The sequence below is a fragment of the Centroberyx gerrardi genome, chromosome 14, assembly GCF_048128805.1.
Source record: "Centroberyx gerrardi isolate f3 chromosome 14, fCenGer3.hap1.cur.20231027, whole genome shotgun sequence".
Lineage (NCBI taxonomy): Eukaryota > Metazoa > Chordata > Actinopteri > Beryciformes > Berycidae > Centroberyx > Centroberyx gerrardi.
Genome location: NC_136010.1, coordinates 18,283,446 through 18,295,799, shown reverse-complemented (window position 1 = coordinate 18,295,799; position 12,354 = coordinate 18,283,446). Strand labels below are relative to the sequence as shown.

The window sequence follows — 12,354 nt, the reverse complement described above, 5'->3', positions numbered from 1 at the left end:
GGTTGCCTCTGCCAGGAGAGACTTGGCCATGGAAGGACCTTTCAACCAGACAATGACCCCAAACACACATCAAAATTATCACAGAAATGGTTGCGGGAACACAAAATCAATGTTTTGCAATGGCCATCTTGTCTCCAGAACCCTATTGAAAATCTGCGGTCTGAATTGAAGGGGGCAGTCCACAAGCATAAACCTAAGAATATCAAGGATCTTGAAATGTTCTGCATGGAGGCACGGTCCCTCCCAAAGTGTTCTCCAACCTTGTCAGACATTACAGTAAGAGGCTATTGTACTAAAGCATAAAATATTTTGTGTTTGAAGAACGTATTGTGTTGCATGCGACCGACCAACCAACTGACCGACCGACCAAAACTTAAATTGACTGACTTGATTTAAGTTGTTATAGTGGAAAATGCAGAAATCGGACATGTAATGACCCGGAAGTGGTATATTTGTTTACAAGTAGAAAACGGTGGTAAGTGTGTCTTGTGTTAGCTCTTGCAGTGTTCCTGAACACTAATATGAAACCGAGAACGGAACTTCTTTAAAAATGTAAAAGTTTATAGCCTGATATTATCGTTCTGAAGCAATTTTGCAAAACGCGATTGGCAGCCTCTCGTTCACAGTGATGGATTACCTTTACTGACTGAATTAAGTCTCCGGAGTTGTTTTCTATGCCGTTTGGAATTGAATGGGAGTGAATGAGTCTGTGATTTTAAAATATCTTTAATTGTGGCACATGCATGTAAAAACAGTCAACATTAAAATTATGTAAAATGTCAAAAATTAGCAAAAACTCAAATCACGCTGGAGTTGTCCTAACATACTGTATGCTAAAGCGTTAGCAAGCGCACAAGGTAAATTTATGCACCAGAGACACAGAGATGATTTTCATATATTGGCTCCCAAAAAGTCATGTAGTCTTTAATGTGTTAATTACCAGTAACCTGATTCCAGTGTTTTACTACAAAAATTAAGCTCTTCTCCCAGTCCGCACATAAAAGCTAAGAAAGGTTTCATCCCCCAGGCAGTTCTAAAAAGATCCTAAGCCAAAGGTGGCACACTAAAGTAACAGTAAACTTTAACATCCTCTCATTCCAAGGCAGCACATATAGCACAGATAGTTAAGAGTTTAATATGGAAGATGGTTTATTAGAAAATCCACTAGCTCCATGGATCCAAGTGGACTCAGAGACAGAGGCAGCCGGGCTGTTTGTACCCAGTCCCCCAGTGCGCACTGTGGTGCCTAATTACGGTACGCGCTCTTTACGCCGCAATATGGTGGCGTTCACATATGTACTACATAAAAATTACTAGTTATGAATGTACTTCGGTGAGACCTGTGCGTTGCTGCATGGCATGGATTGATAGAGATCAGTGCGTCAAAATATCAGTCTGTTAAAAAAGTTGAAACTAGCTAACTTTTGACAGAGGCCAGGTAAACAAACTAGCTATCAGGTAAACTGCTTCAAAATGTTTCGAGACTCAGCAACCCACAGCAACTAGCCTAAACCTAGGTGGTTTCAGCTGAATTTGACAGATGCCAAATGTCCCATGATTGGCTTGTACACCAGGCAGTAGGCTAGAAGTCACACACATGGACAGGAATCTTGCTGCAGCCAGTGGACATTCACTTACCAGGAGATCAGTGATTTTACATAGCATGTAAGTCAATGCATGAATTAAACGTTTTGTTTTGATTGTGATTTCCATCCATTGGTTTGAGATGCAAGATAAAACAGACAGGCAAGTCTCAGTTGACTAAATGTCAAACGAAGGCTTAAGCAGGTAGTTTCATCAAGAATAGTCTTGAGAACTTCACAGAGGGGGATGTCATGGTCACACTGAAAAAACCGAGGATTACTATGAAAATCCTGACTAGAGCTAGCCTAACAAATCAATGTTGAATTAATCGGTTCCTCAAAGCCTACAGGGCTCTGGTCCCTCTTCCTACCTGCTCCATCAGGTTCTGCTGGACAAGAACAGGAGCTCCCAGCACTCTGCTCTGCTCAGACTGGGGGCTTCGGTCCAGGTCTGGGCTCCTCAGACAGACAGGACAGATCTCCAGGAGGTTTCACAAAAAGGATTACCCAATCAGCAAATAGATCCCGCCCCATTCACTTTGATTGACAGACGGCTGAGACATTATGCAAAGTGTTATTATGAAATAAAAAGAGGAGCAATGAAAAAAGAAAAAGGTAAAAAGAGAACCACTTTGAAAAATGTAATTCTGAATAATATCATGTAATTGAAAATACAAAGTTTTTATGAAATAAAAATACAATTAAATATAGTCATATTATTATGAAAACAATAATTATAAAATAATATTATGTAATCATTTTTAAATTAAAGGAAAACTATCAATCAATTATTAATTTATTTATGTAATTATTTCACTGACATATTAATTTATTTAATTGTGACTATTTTGAACTGAGAGTAGTCCAATGACTTCCATTCATTTCGGAACATTGGCTAATGGCTAAATTTGGTTGGAAATTTAAATGTCTATTACAAAGGAAAAAAAAAATTATTTAACCCTTCAAAGCTTTTTCATTATTGGTTCCAGGGGACAGACTAAGTAGTACCATTAGTGACGTTGATTGTTAGTCAATAAAGAATACATCCACACAATGTTATAATTAGCCTACTATAACATGTAGAAACAGACAGATATACACACATCTAAACTGAATATATCAATTTCTTATTATTTCAATATTTCCACTCACAATACTGTGCACCAAATTTCAATCAAGCATCACATTGCAGCATCACAACATAGGGCTAAAGACCACTATGACAGCTTTCATATCCAACTTCCCATTATATGTGTTGAAAGTCTTCCATGTCTGTGATCACCCCTGTTGAGCTCTGGGAGGAGCAACAGGCACACACCTGCTATCTGAGGTCAGCTAGACACAGGTGTGCTCAATCTGCCTTTGAGCCTGAGCTCTCTCATAACTAGGAGAAACCATTGTTCCGTTTGCTCTGCCACCAACCAGACTAGCCTTCCCTTTGTGCTCGCTAGGTGTGTCTAAAGTGAGTGATATATGAAGTTGATTGCTTAACCTTTAGCTTATTGGGTTATTATTTCATTCCTTATCAGTTTGGTTATATAATGTATTTGTATATTTCCATTTATGGCTAATTCCAGTGTTCAGCTATTGTATTGTTTGTGTATGTTTGGAAATCAGTCTAATTCCATTCAATGCCAAATGAGAATTTGAGTTTATGTATTTGTGTTAAGTTGAGAAAATATGTGACTGTTTCTCAATGCCATATGGATTTCTCTGTTTGTGTTCTCTATACAGAACCCACCACTTAATGACGTTAAAGGGAATGTCCAAGCCACAATAAATCTCCTTTTTTGTGGAATCTGCCATCTCCTCTCCAGTGCCTCATATCCAACACTGAATGTTCCTAGGCTCCAGCCCTCTCCAATTAGGTCACACCTAAAACAATATGAAAACAGAAAGCCATTTAATTCACACACAGTAAAAGCTTCTTTTTATACTGTGGGGAGATTATAACCTTATCGTATGTGAGTGTGGACCCCAGGGGGAACTTGCGGTCGCTGAGGTGTCAGCTAATGGGAATCGTAATGACTATATAAATAAATATCAAACAACCTAAGTAGGTTAGCAATAGGACACAGAAAAGTGTAGGAGCTGCTGTGTACCCATAAAGCCTCAGATTGCACCCGGCTGTATGGATTTACTTAGCGCAACACTGCTTTCAATACAACCACAAACCCGTTTTAAAACCAACAGAAAAACCATCAGAACGGAGAATTGATTATACAAAAATGGAAGAACCAGGGTTTATTTTAAAAACATGGAGATGTGAGATGAGTAATAGTGAGGGTTACCAATGCCTTGGCAATAACAGTGCATTTTGTAAAAGTGAATATCAGATCTTGGTAGAAATGTATCTTAAAATACTTCAGGTGTGTTCTGGCTGGCTGGAATTGTAATCAATTAAAAAAGTGCAAACAATACAATGAGCCAAACTATATAAATCACACCTCTGGTATTTCAAGATGTATTTAAACCCAAATACAGACATAAGTCAAAAAGTAAAAAAAAAGCCTATCAACTACAGTACACCCTATGCTTCAGAAACGTGAGTGAATTGTTTTTGTTGATTTTTCACAGATGCCACCCTTCCTATACTAGTGCTTTAGTTGGCTGTTTTTGCCTGTGTAAACAAGTGGGATACAATACATTACTTTCTGCATCCTTTTCCCCCCCAAAATAATGTCTCAAGACACATTTCAGACAGTGACAAAAAGAAACACATTTTCATGTCAGCAAGACAGGCATTACTTATGGCTTCAAGTGTGTTAATAAGTGCTTGTCTACTCATTGGCTTCTAGTTTTCCAGTTTAGTAAAGACTAACTGAACTAAAAATTTCATCTGAGCTTGCATAAATAGTGAGGCTTTCCGAAGCGTGGAAAATACTCTGTAGAAAGACAGTTATCTTATTGGAACAGATTAAGGCTCTTGAGGTTGGTATTGGCAGGTAAACCCTGAATTACTCATTAGCTAACTTGACAGCTGTGTCACATTTTTGAGGTACAGGTTTCAGCTCTGACTCCAGCATAGTGACTGAATTGTTGTGACTAGGTCTGCTTTTCAGAGAGAAATCACATTATGCATACTGCACTTAAACATCAGCAATCGATAATGCCTTCCTATTTGTCAAGTTGTAGACTGTGACTGTAGACTGAGAAAGTGTCCCTTCTCCTCTGTGGGTATGTCAGCTGCTGAAGACTGCCCTTTCTGCACACATGTACTCTGGAAAATATAACAAAACAGAAAATATTAGGAGGGATGTGACATTTTGAGCATATTAGTAAGCCAATATAGTCAAAAACAATACATTTTATCCAATGCAGTGATGTCGATGAATCCATTGACTACAGAAAACTAGCATTTTCCTCAATTTCCTCAATCCTTCTCACTTACATTTGTCCTCTGGTAGGGCATCGTCTTCTGATGGCTCTTCCTCCTCCACAGCCTGCTCTTCCAGTTCCTCTTCGGCCTCCTCTTCTTTATGGCTCTCCTCTTCAACTGGCGTGTCCTCTTGTTCCTCTTCCCCTTCAGATACCTCCTCCTCTACTTCATGGTTCTCCTCCTCGAGCGGCGACTCCTCCACTGCCTTCTCTCCTTCAGATTCTTCCTCCTCTTCTACCGGTGAGTCCTCCAATACCTTCTCTCCCTCAGATGCCTCTTCCTCTTCTTCTTTGTGGTCTTCCTCTTCTACCTGCGACTCCTCCTGTGCCATATCACCTTCAGATATCTCCTCCTCTTCTACCTGCGTCTCGTCCACTGCCTCCTTTGCCGTGGCATCTTGCTCTGTCTGATCTTCCATCAGATCCTCTGAAGGAGCAGTTTCTTCTTCTGTCACAGAGTCTCCCTGCTCAACGGGAGCTTCATCCTGCAACACTGCCTCCTCCTCTCCTTGCTCCTCTGGCTGTGCCTCCTCTTCTTCTGCAGCAGGAGCCTCCGTTTCTGCATCTGCAGGAGCTGCTTCTTCTTCTTCAGTCGCTGGAGCTGCCTCGTCTTGAGCTGCAGGAGCTGTTTCATCCTCTACCTGCTCCACAGGCTGAGCCTCATCCCCCAGCTAAGATAAGGAAAGCAGTAAAGTATATTAGATCATACTAGACTGTAGTCAGGACAGCAAATCATTTGGGTCTGCAATCTGGACATTCAGAGGTCTCAGTAAATGGGGCGAGAGAAACCTGATATACAGAACAAGGACCTACACTGCAGCAATAGTTAAATTTTTTTTTTTATGTAACAGATCTATGAATCCATCAGAGAATTCATGCCAGGCAATTAGCCTCTTCAAATTAATGAGATGAAAAACTCATCATAGTTCCCTATAGGCACACAGTGAACAAAAATAGTAAGGAGATAATGTGTGCTCCTCTATGCTTTGTATTGCTGACAGTTTGTGTTTAAAGGAATGTCAATGTCACATGCACACACGACTGCTTGTAAGGCAATTTATTTTGCACTGGGTATTACATGTAAACAGTCTTTTAGTTTGCTGGCCTTAACTAAAATAGTTTTCAACAAAGTGAAATTTGATTGGCTCATGTGTTAGTTCCAGGAGTGGTTACCTGGGCAACCTGCTTCTGTATGTTCTCCAGCTGAGCCCTGAGTTCAGAGTGCAGACTATGGGCTGCTGTGCTCTGATCCTGCAGACTCTGACGTACCGTACTGAGCTGCTCCTCCACACCGGCCTGCTGCACCCGCTGGGACTGTTCATTCTCTAGCAACTCTCTGAAAGACAGGCGCACACAGCGAGAGAATCAAGAACCATTTTCATGTGAAAACCTAAGACTGTGCAATTATTTTGCTACATATTGTGATCACGATTATTAATCCTGATTTGGGGAACAAAATTATTTAATTGCACATTGCAATGCATCTTTTATCAACTTCACTGTTTTCAACTACAGAAGGCATTCTAAGTGAAATAAAATGTTTCAAATAATGTTGTTACACCAATACACCTTTAATTATTAATTTTGGAAACAAAAATTGACATGATTATGCATGATCAATTTTGCAGCCCTATGGAGTCTGAATTGTTACTGCTGAAATATTGGTGAACGCACTGAGGGCTTCATAACTTTGCTTTCTTTGAGTCTGACATATTAGTAACAACAGCCTGTGAACCACATTTCCATGATGTTTACATAAGATGTGCTTCAAAGAGTGCTGTTTTTTCATGGCTATTACAAAGGGAATTTTATAGAAAACCATTCAGCTGCAGATATTGTCAGTACCATGGAAATGTTTATACAGATCAGGGCAATCTTACACCATGGATATGGGGCCTACCAACACTAGCCTAGAGTAAGACAGAGGCAGACCAGGGGACAGACAGTGGCAGACACCAGGGCTTTGACAAAGTCAACAAAAAGTTATGGGTCAGAGGAGGCCAGCTATTTTTTTCCGCAGCACCAAAAGCTGCTGCTTTCTCCCTACCGATTCAAATTTACCTGACAGTAGCCATCTCCAGTGTACTGGCCTCCAGCTGACCCTGGTAGCCGGCCAGCTGCTCCTTCAGTCCGAGCACCTCAGACGCCTGTCCATCCAGGGTGGCGCTCAGCGTGGCAACCTGCCCAACTCTCTCCTCCAGCTTTGATTCTGCTTCTCCCAGGCTCCCTGTTAAGACCTCCACCCTCTGGGAGAGTTCAGCGCTCAGCGCAGCCAGGCCCTCCACCTGCAGCCTGACGTCCTCAAACTCCTCACTCTTCCCCTTCAGCATGGTCTGCAGCTGGCTCAGCTGCTCCAGAGACACGGTGGCTTGCTGCATCTCCGTCAGGCGGGCTTTCATCTCAGTGTGGAGGGACAGCACCTGGGCAGGGAGGTCAGACGTCTTGAGCTGCTCCGCTGTGGCCAAGGCCATGCCCACCTGTTTCTGGGCCAGAGCGTAAGACTCCTCCAGGGCATTAAGGCGAAGCTCCAGACCCTCTGAAGCATGCTGCTGGAATCAAACACAGGAGTGATGTTGAGTGAAGCTGGATACTTCCAGTGTCTGTCAGTCTCAATAAGCTGGTGCTTGACATTGCTATCATATTTGTTAGCAGTGGCAAAACTGTTGTGCAGCCTAGATGAAGCTCCCTCCTGAAGAAGTCATATCTGGACTACTGTCATAACCTGAGTCAATAAGTGTCACTTTCAAGGTTAATTACTATGGTTTCTACCAATAAACTCACTAAATCTACTCTGCTCCTACCAGAGGATATTGTACATGCCTTAAAACTCCTTTAAAATGGTTGGAATATTATTAACTTCACAGGTAGAGTAAAATGTAGAGTCACAAATATCTTCACTCCAGTGTAAAGCAGCCAGTTTAGTGTCACATGCACAAGGTCAACTTACAGTTTTGTGTCATGTCAACATTCAAACAGTAAAACTTGGGATATTCTCATGCTTATTTCATCAAGTCTTTGAAGATCTTAAATACCAAGCCTGCCTACAATGTTTTTAAGACAAATATCTATCATTACAGAAATCTACATGAAATAGACAAACATCAGTTAATATTATCCTTTCATAATACCACAAACCTGCAAACAGCTTCTCAACTGGTGTTCAATATCAAAATTACAGACTAAATTTAGCCTTGGCGCACGACTGGCTTGTGCATTATTATTTTGGTAACTGGCTCTGGCAGTAAAGTGTGTTCTTGACTGGTGTAATACAGACATTTACAGACACACTTTAATATTTGATGAATGTCTGCAGGCCTACTGCACTGTCCCTGGTAAAGTCAGAGCCGCTGCAATTGTAGGTCAAGAATAATCCTCATTACAAACGTCAGCAGCTGTCTAGGTGTTAGAAATAGCAGCGTTTTGTACTCACTCCAATGAGGGTCTTGGCATTTTGAAATCTGATAGAGGCCTGCAGTTCTCAACTTTCCTTCCTACTTGCAACTGGCAGCATGCACTGTTGGCATGTGGCGAGGCTATTTTTTATTTCATGAAAGTGTTTAAGCATAATTATGGGCTCATGAAAATAAGATTTACTAGTATATTCATAGGATATAGGATATATCAGAGGAAGTGGCTTATGCTTTCGGGCTGCAAACTTAAGAATCATACTCTCATATTTATTTCACTGAATTATTCCTTACCTTACTGTTTGACTGTCGAATCTCCTCCTGTGAGGACTGTAGTTTCACAACCTTCATCTGCATGCCCATGAGACTGTCTGCTAAGTAGGTTACAGTTTGGTGCTGCTGGAAACAGAACCACGCGCCAGTGGCACCGCCAATTACAATCATCAGAAACAAAATAAAGAGGAGAGTGTAATTATTCCCTCCTCCGCGAACGTCTGACTCCAGGGCTTCTTGTTTGAAAAAGTTGTCTTCATGTTTGTGGTTGCCTTTCCCTTTCCGATGCTTGGCTGTCATTTTTCCCCACAAAGGACACAATGTTCTCGCCGGGCAGAGGTGATATTCAGAGGAGTCGGTGTGTGTCGGGAAGCTTCGACCGAGCTGCAGGCGCTGATTTGTTTCAGGCGGCTCCGTTAATTGACGCAGCACGGGAGGATCTGCCTTCAATCCCCACGCAATAAAGTAGCGAAAAGCTGAGAGTTATTAGCGAAGGGGTTGGGCTGAGGGGGAGACGGGGAGGCGTGCACCGGTAGGTAGTGTGCTCGCCCTTCCAGGAAGAGTAACGAGAGTGAGGGGCCGATCCTCCGCCGGGAGTGGCTGAGACTCTGCCACCATGTGCGCTGCTGTCATCTAATGGAAAGACTACACGTCCAGTGGTGAACTACAGCGTATCTATTCTTACCTCGCTGGGGGCCTATATAGAAATTACTATAATATTCCTATGAGGGCTTCTAATGTGTAGGTGGTACTGAGCAGTGAGTTTATAGTGACCTGGTGTCATTATAATATTCCTATAATATTCCTCTAAGGACTTACAGTGTGTCTGTGGTACTCAGTAGTAAGCGTTTAGTGGCCTTATCATACTTTTTAAATCTCCTTGGTATCACTTTAATATTTCTAGAATATTCCTCCTGTAGGGACAGCTTATAGGCTGCTTTCCTGTGATAACTAGCCTACAACATCCTTCTCAAATATATTATAGGGTTGCTATAGTTATATGTTAGGTTAGCAAAGCACCAGCTGTTTATAACTGCATCTTCTACATACAGTATTTCTATATTTCTGCTATGTTTTCATATAAGGAATATTGTGTCACAAGGTTTTCCTATGATTTTGATTTGCCAAAAATCTATATAAAATTTGCGTAATATTCCTATAAGTAGGCTACGTATAGTGTGGTAATAAATAGTGCTTTATAGTATGTTTTAATCTCCTATTGTCTAACTTGATCTATAGCATATTTTAAAGTTTTGCTGTGATATTTGTATGTCCTTATTTGTGTATCCTTATCAAAATGATTCTAGGATATTCTAGGATTTATTACATGATACTTCAGTTCTCTCACTCCTAGATGCAAATCGATGGGTGCAATCAAGATTGTTGAAGAGGACATGTGTTGTAAACAGAAGCCTTTTGCAACTTTCTTACCCTATCAGAACAAAAATGTGTATTTCTATACCAATAAAAATAAACATCAAAAACATTAACCCCTTAAAATATGTACAGCAGCCACATAGCATTATCTGTATGTTGTAACATGAATATAGTCCTCACATAACCTGCTGTATTATTGTATCAACCAGTGTGAAGGAGATCACAACCATCTCCATTTTCTGCATCTTTTGTTTGACTCATTTCTTGGACTAAAAACTCCACAGTGAAATATTTTTCAAACCAGGAATGCAAATATTTTATTTGTAGTTTATTCACAGAAACAAAATTCATTTTCATTTCAATACCAGTTCAATAAATAGGCCTACTGTAGCCCATCTTTTTATTAGTGCAATCAGTGCATGACTTCCAAGCAGCACAACCATGCATTGAAAATTTAAATTCAAACATCATGTATTAGATATGCAAATTTTAAAATAAATGCTATTGATATTGTGGTTGCAGCAGTTTCTTCACTCTGTATAGGAGGGAGACAAAAGGATTTAGTATCATGTATTCACTTCAAAGCTGTTTCCTATGTAGCCTTTGAATGAAAGCACGGCTCTGTCTCCCTCTCACCTCTGACACTGAGGATAGTGGAGCATTCAGCTCTTCCCAGTGCGTTCTCTGCACTGATGCTGTACTCTCCCATGTCTTTGGGACCGACGCGGAGGATTAACATGGAGCAAACTCCACAGGTGTTGGAGATGTAGTAGTTGGTATTAGTGTTGAGGCTGATGTTATTGCGATACCATGTGATACGAGGTTTGGGGTTTCCCTTCACCGCACAGCTCATATAGCACTCATAACCTTTGGGTGCAGTGTGAAGCTTTAAGGGCACAATGAAGGTTGGAGCACATCGCAGATCGCAGTCCTTTTTGGTTGGTAAGCTCACCACAAACTTTTCTATAAGAGAAGAGAAGCAGTAGGATTATGATATTCAGCCTTTGGAGTCGTTCCAGACCATGCTTATGCTGTGAGGCTGCACAAAAACAAAGTTTACGTGACACAGAAACGCACCTTTCTTCTTCTCCACTCCCCAGGTTGGTGACTCAGAGGGTGCAGATATGCCCATGTCGTTTTTGGCGTAGACCCGGAAGTGGTACTCCCTCCCGTGCATGATATTGCAGGCTGTGAACTTGTTATTGAAGAGTCTGTCAGCCACCGTGCTCCAGGTGTGTTTGGTAGAGTCCAGTTTGGAAACTGTGTAGTGGAGGCGGTCGTCACGCTTCTCATCAGGAGAAGGCTCCCAGATGACTGTCACAGTGCCAGGCACATTTTCCTCCAGCTCTATCGGTCCAGGAGGCTTTGGATCATCTGTAACAGGAATTAGTTTTACCGCCAATATGCTGTGACACCAGATTCTTTAACAAATGAAATAGTAAAGAAATCACACCTTAGTTTTATGTTACTTATATATTACCTGTGACCCTGACCTCTATACTGTATGTCTCCTGTCCCGCCAGATTTTTCACCAGAATGGAGTAGATCCCTGAGTCAGAGCGCTCAGAGGAGGGGATCAGCATCTGGGACGAGCCATCAGAGTTGCTCATTGTAACCCGCTTCGTCACAGGTCCGTTGTCCTTCAGCCACATGATCTCTGGCCGTGGGGAGGCCTGTTAACAACATGCTCAGAGCATCAGAAGTATCTTGAGGATGTCAGCACAATGCACCTGGTTGTAAGTGCTGCCCTGTTGTAAGCCTAAATATATCCCCTGGATTTCTTGTAGGCTGACAGCTACATGTGTTCTTCTGCTAAATTGTCCTTGAGCAAAGACACTAAATCCCCACCATGTCCAGGATGCTGTTCTGTAGCTGACCCTGCAGTCTGATGGGCAAGTACAAATATTTCCCTATTATTATTGTTGACTATTGTTGACTATTATTATTGTTATACACAGGATTCAGAATGAAATGACAGAAAATAGAGCTTGAAGTCAAATTTCACTCTTGTTTGGTTTGAATTAATTAGTTGCCGATAATGAAGCTAAAATATGAATTACTGAAATTAAATCCCACCTCAAAGTTTACTGTGATCCTGACAGAGTTGCCTGCTCGCACCACCATGAAACTCTTCATCTTGCGGTTTGTGAATCTTGGCCTCACTGAAACAGAGAATAAAAACCATGAAAAAAGACCTTTGAACAATATTTACCATTACATTTTAGGGATTTAGCTTACATTGACTGCAACAGTTGAATAAACTCAAATTAATAAATTCCATAATTCAAATTACATTTCCAGAATTCCAAGAAGTAGTATTCCAAGAGTAAGAAAGT

At 41.2% G+C, this 12,354-nt stretch overlaps 2 protein-coding genes across 2 annotated transcripts in view; both read right to left on the bottom strand.

Moving 5' to 3' along the window:
- Nucleotides 1–3,856: 3,856 nt before the first annotated feature.
- LOC139908058 (uncharacterized) lies at nt 3,857–9,019 on the bottom strand. Its single transcript, XM_078288099.1, has 5 exons — nt 8,663–9,019; nt 7,023–7,510; nt 6,231–6,297; nt 4,975–5,632; nt 3,857–4,803 (listed from the first exon to the last, which is right to left on the bottom strand). Coding segments are annotated over exons 1-5 (1,494 nt in total). The 5' UTR covers nt 8,942–9,019; the 3' UTR covers nt 3,857–4,801.
- Nucleotides 9,020–10,463: 1,444 nt separating this feature from the next.
- Nucleotides 10,464–12,354, bottom strand: part of LOC139908057 (immunoglobulin-like and fibronectin type III domain-containing protein 1) — a 31,019-nt gene continuing 29,128 nt past the window's right edge. Inside the window, exons 21-25 of the mRNA XM_071894636.2 lie at nt 12,095–12,180; nt 11,499–11,691; nt 11,096–11,392; nt 10,655–10,981; nt 10,464–10,553 (exon numbers count right to left, since the gene is read on the bottom strand). Of these exons, the coding sequence (XP_071750737.2) occupies nt 10,549–10,553; nt 10,655–10,981; nt 11,096–11,392; nt 11,499–11,691; nt 12,095–12,180 (908 nt within the window). The 3' untranslated portion in view covers nt 10,464–10,548. The remainder of the gene's footprint in view (nt 10,554–10,654; nt 10,982–11,095; nt 11,393–11,498; nt 11,692–12,094; nt 12,181–12,354) is intronic.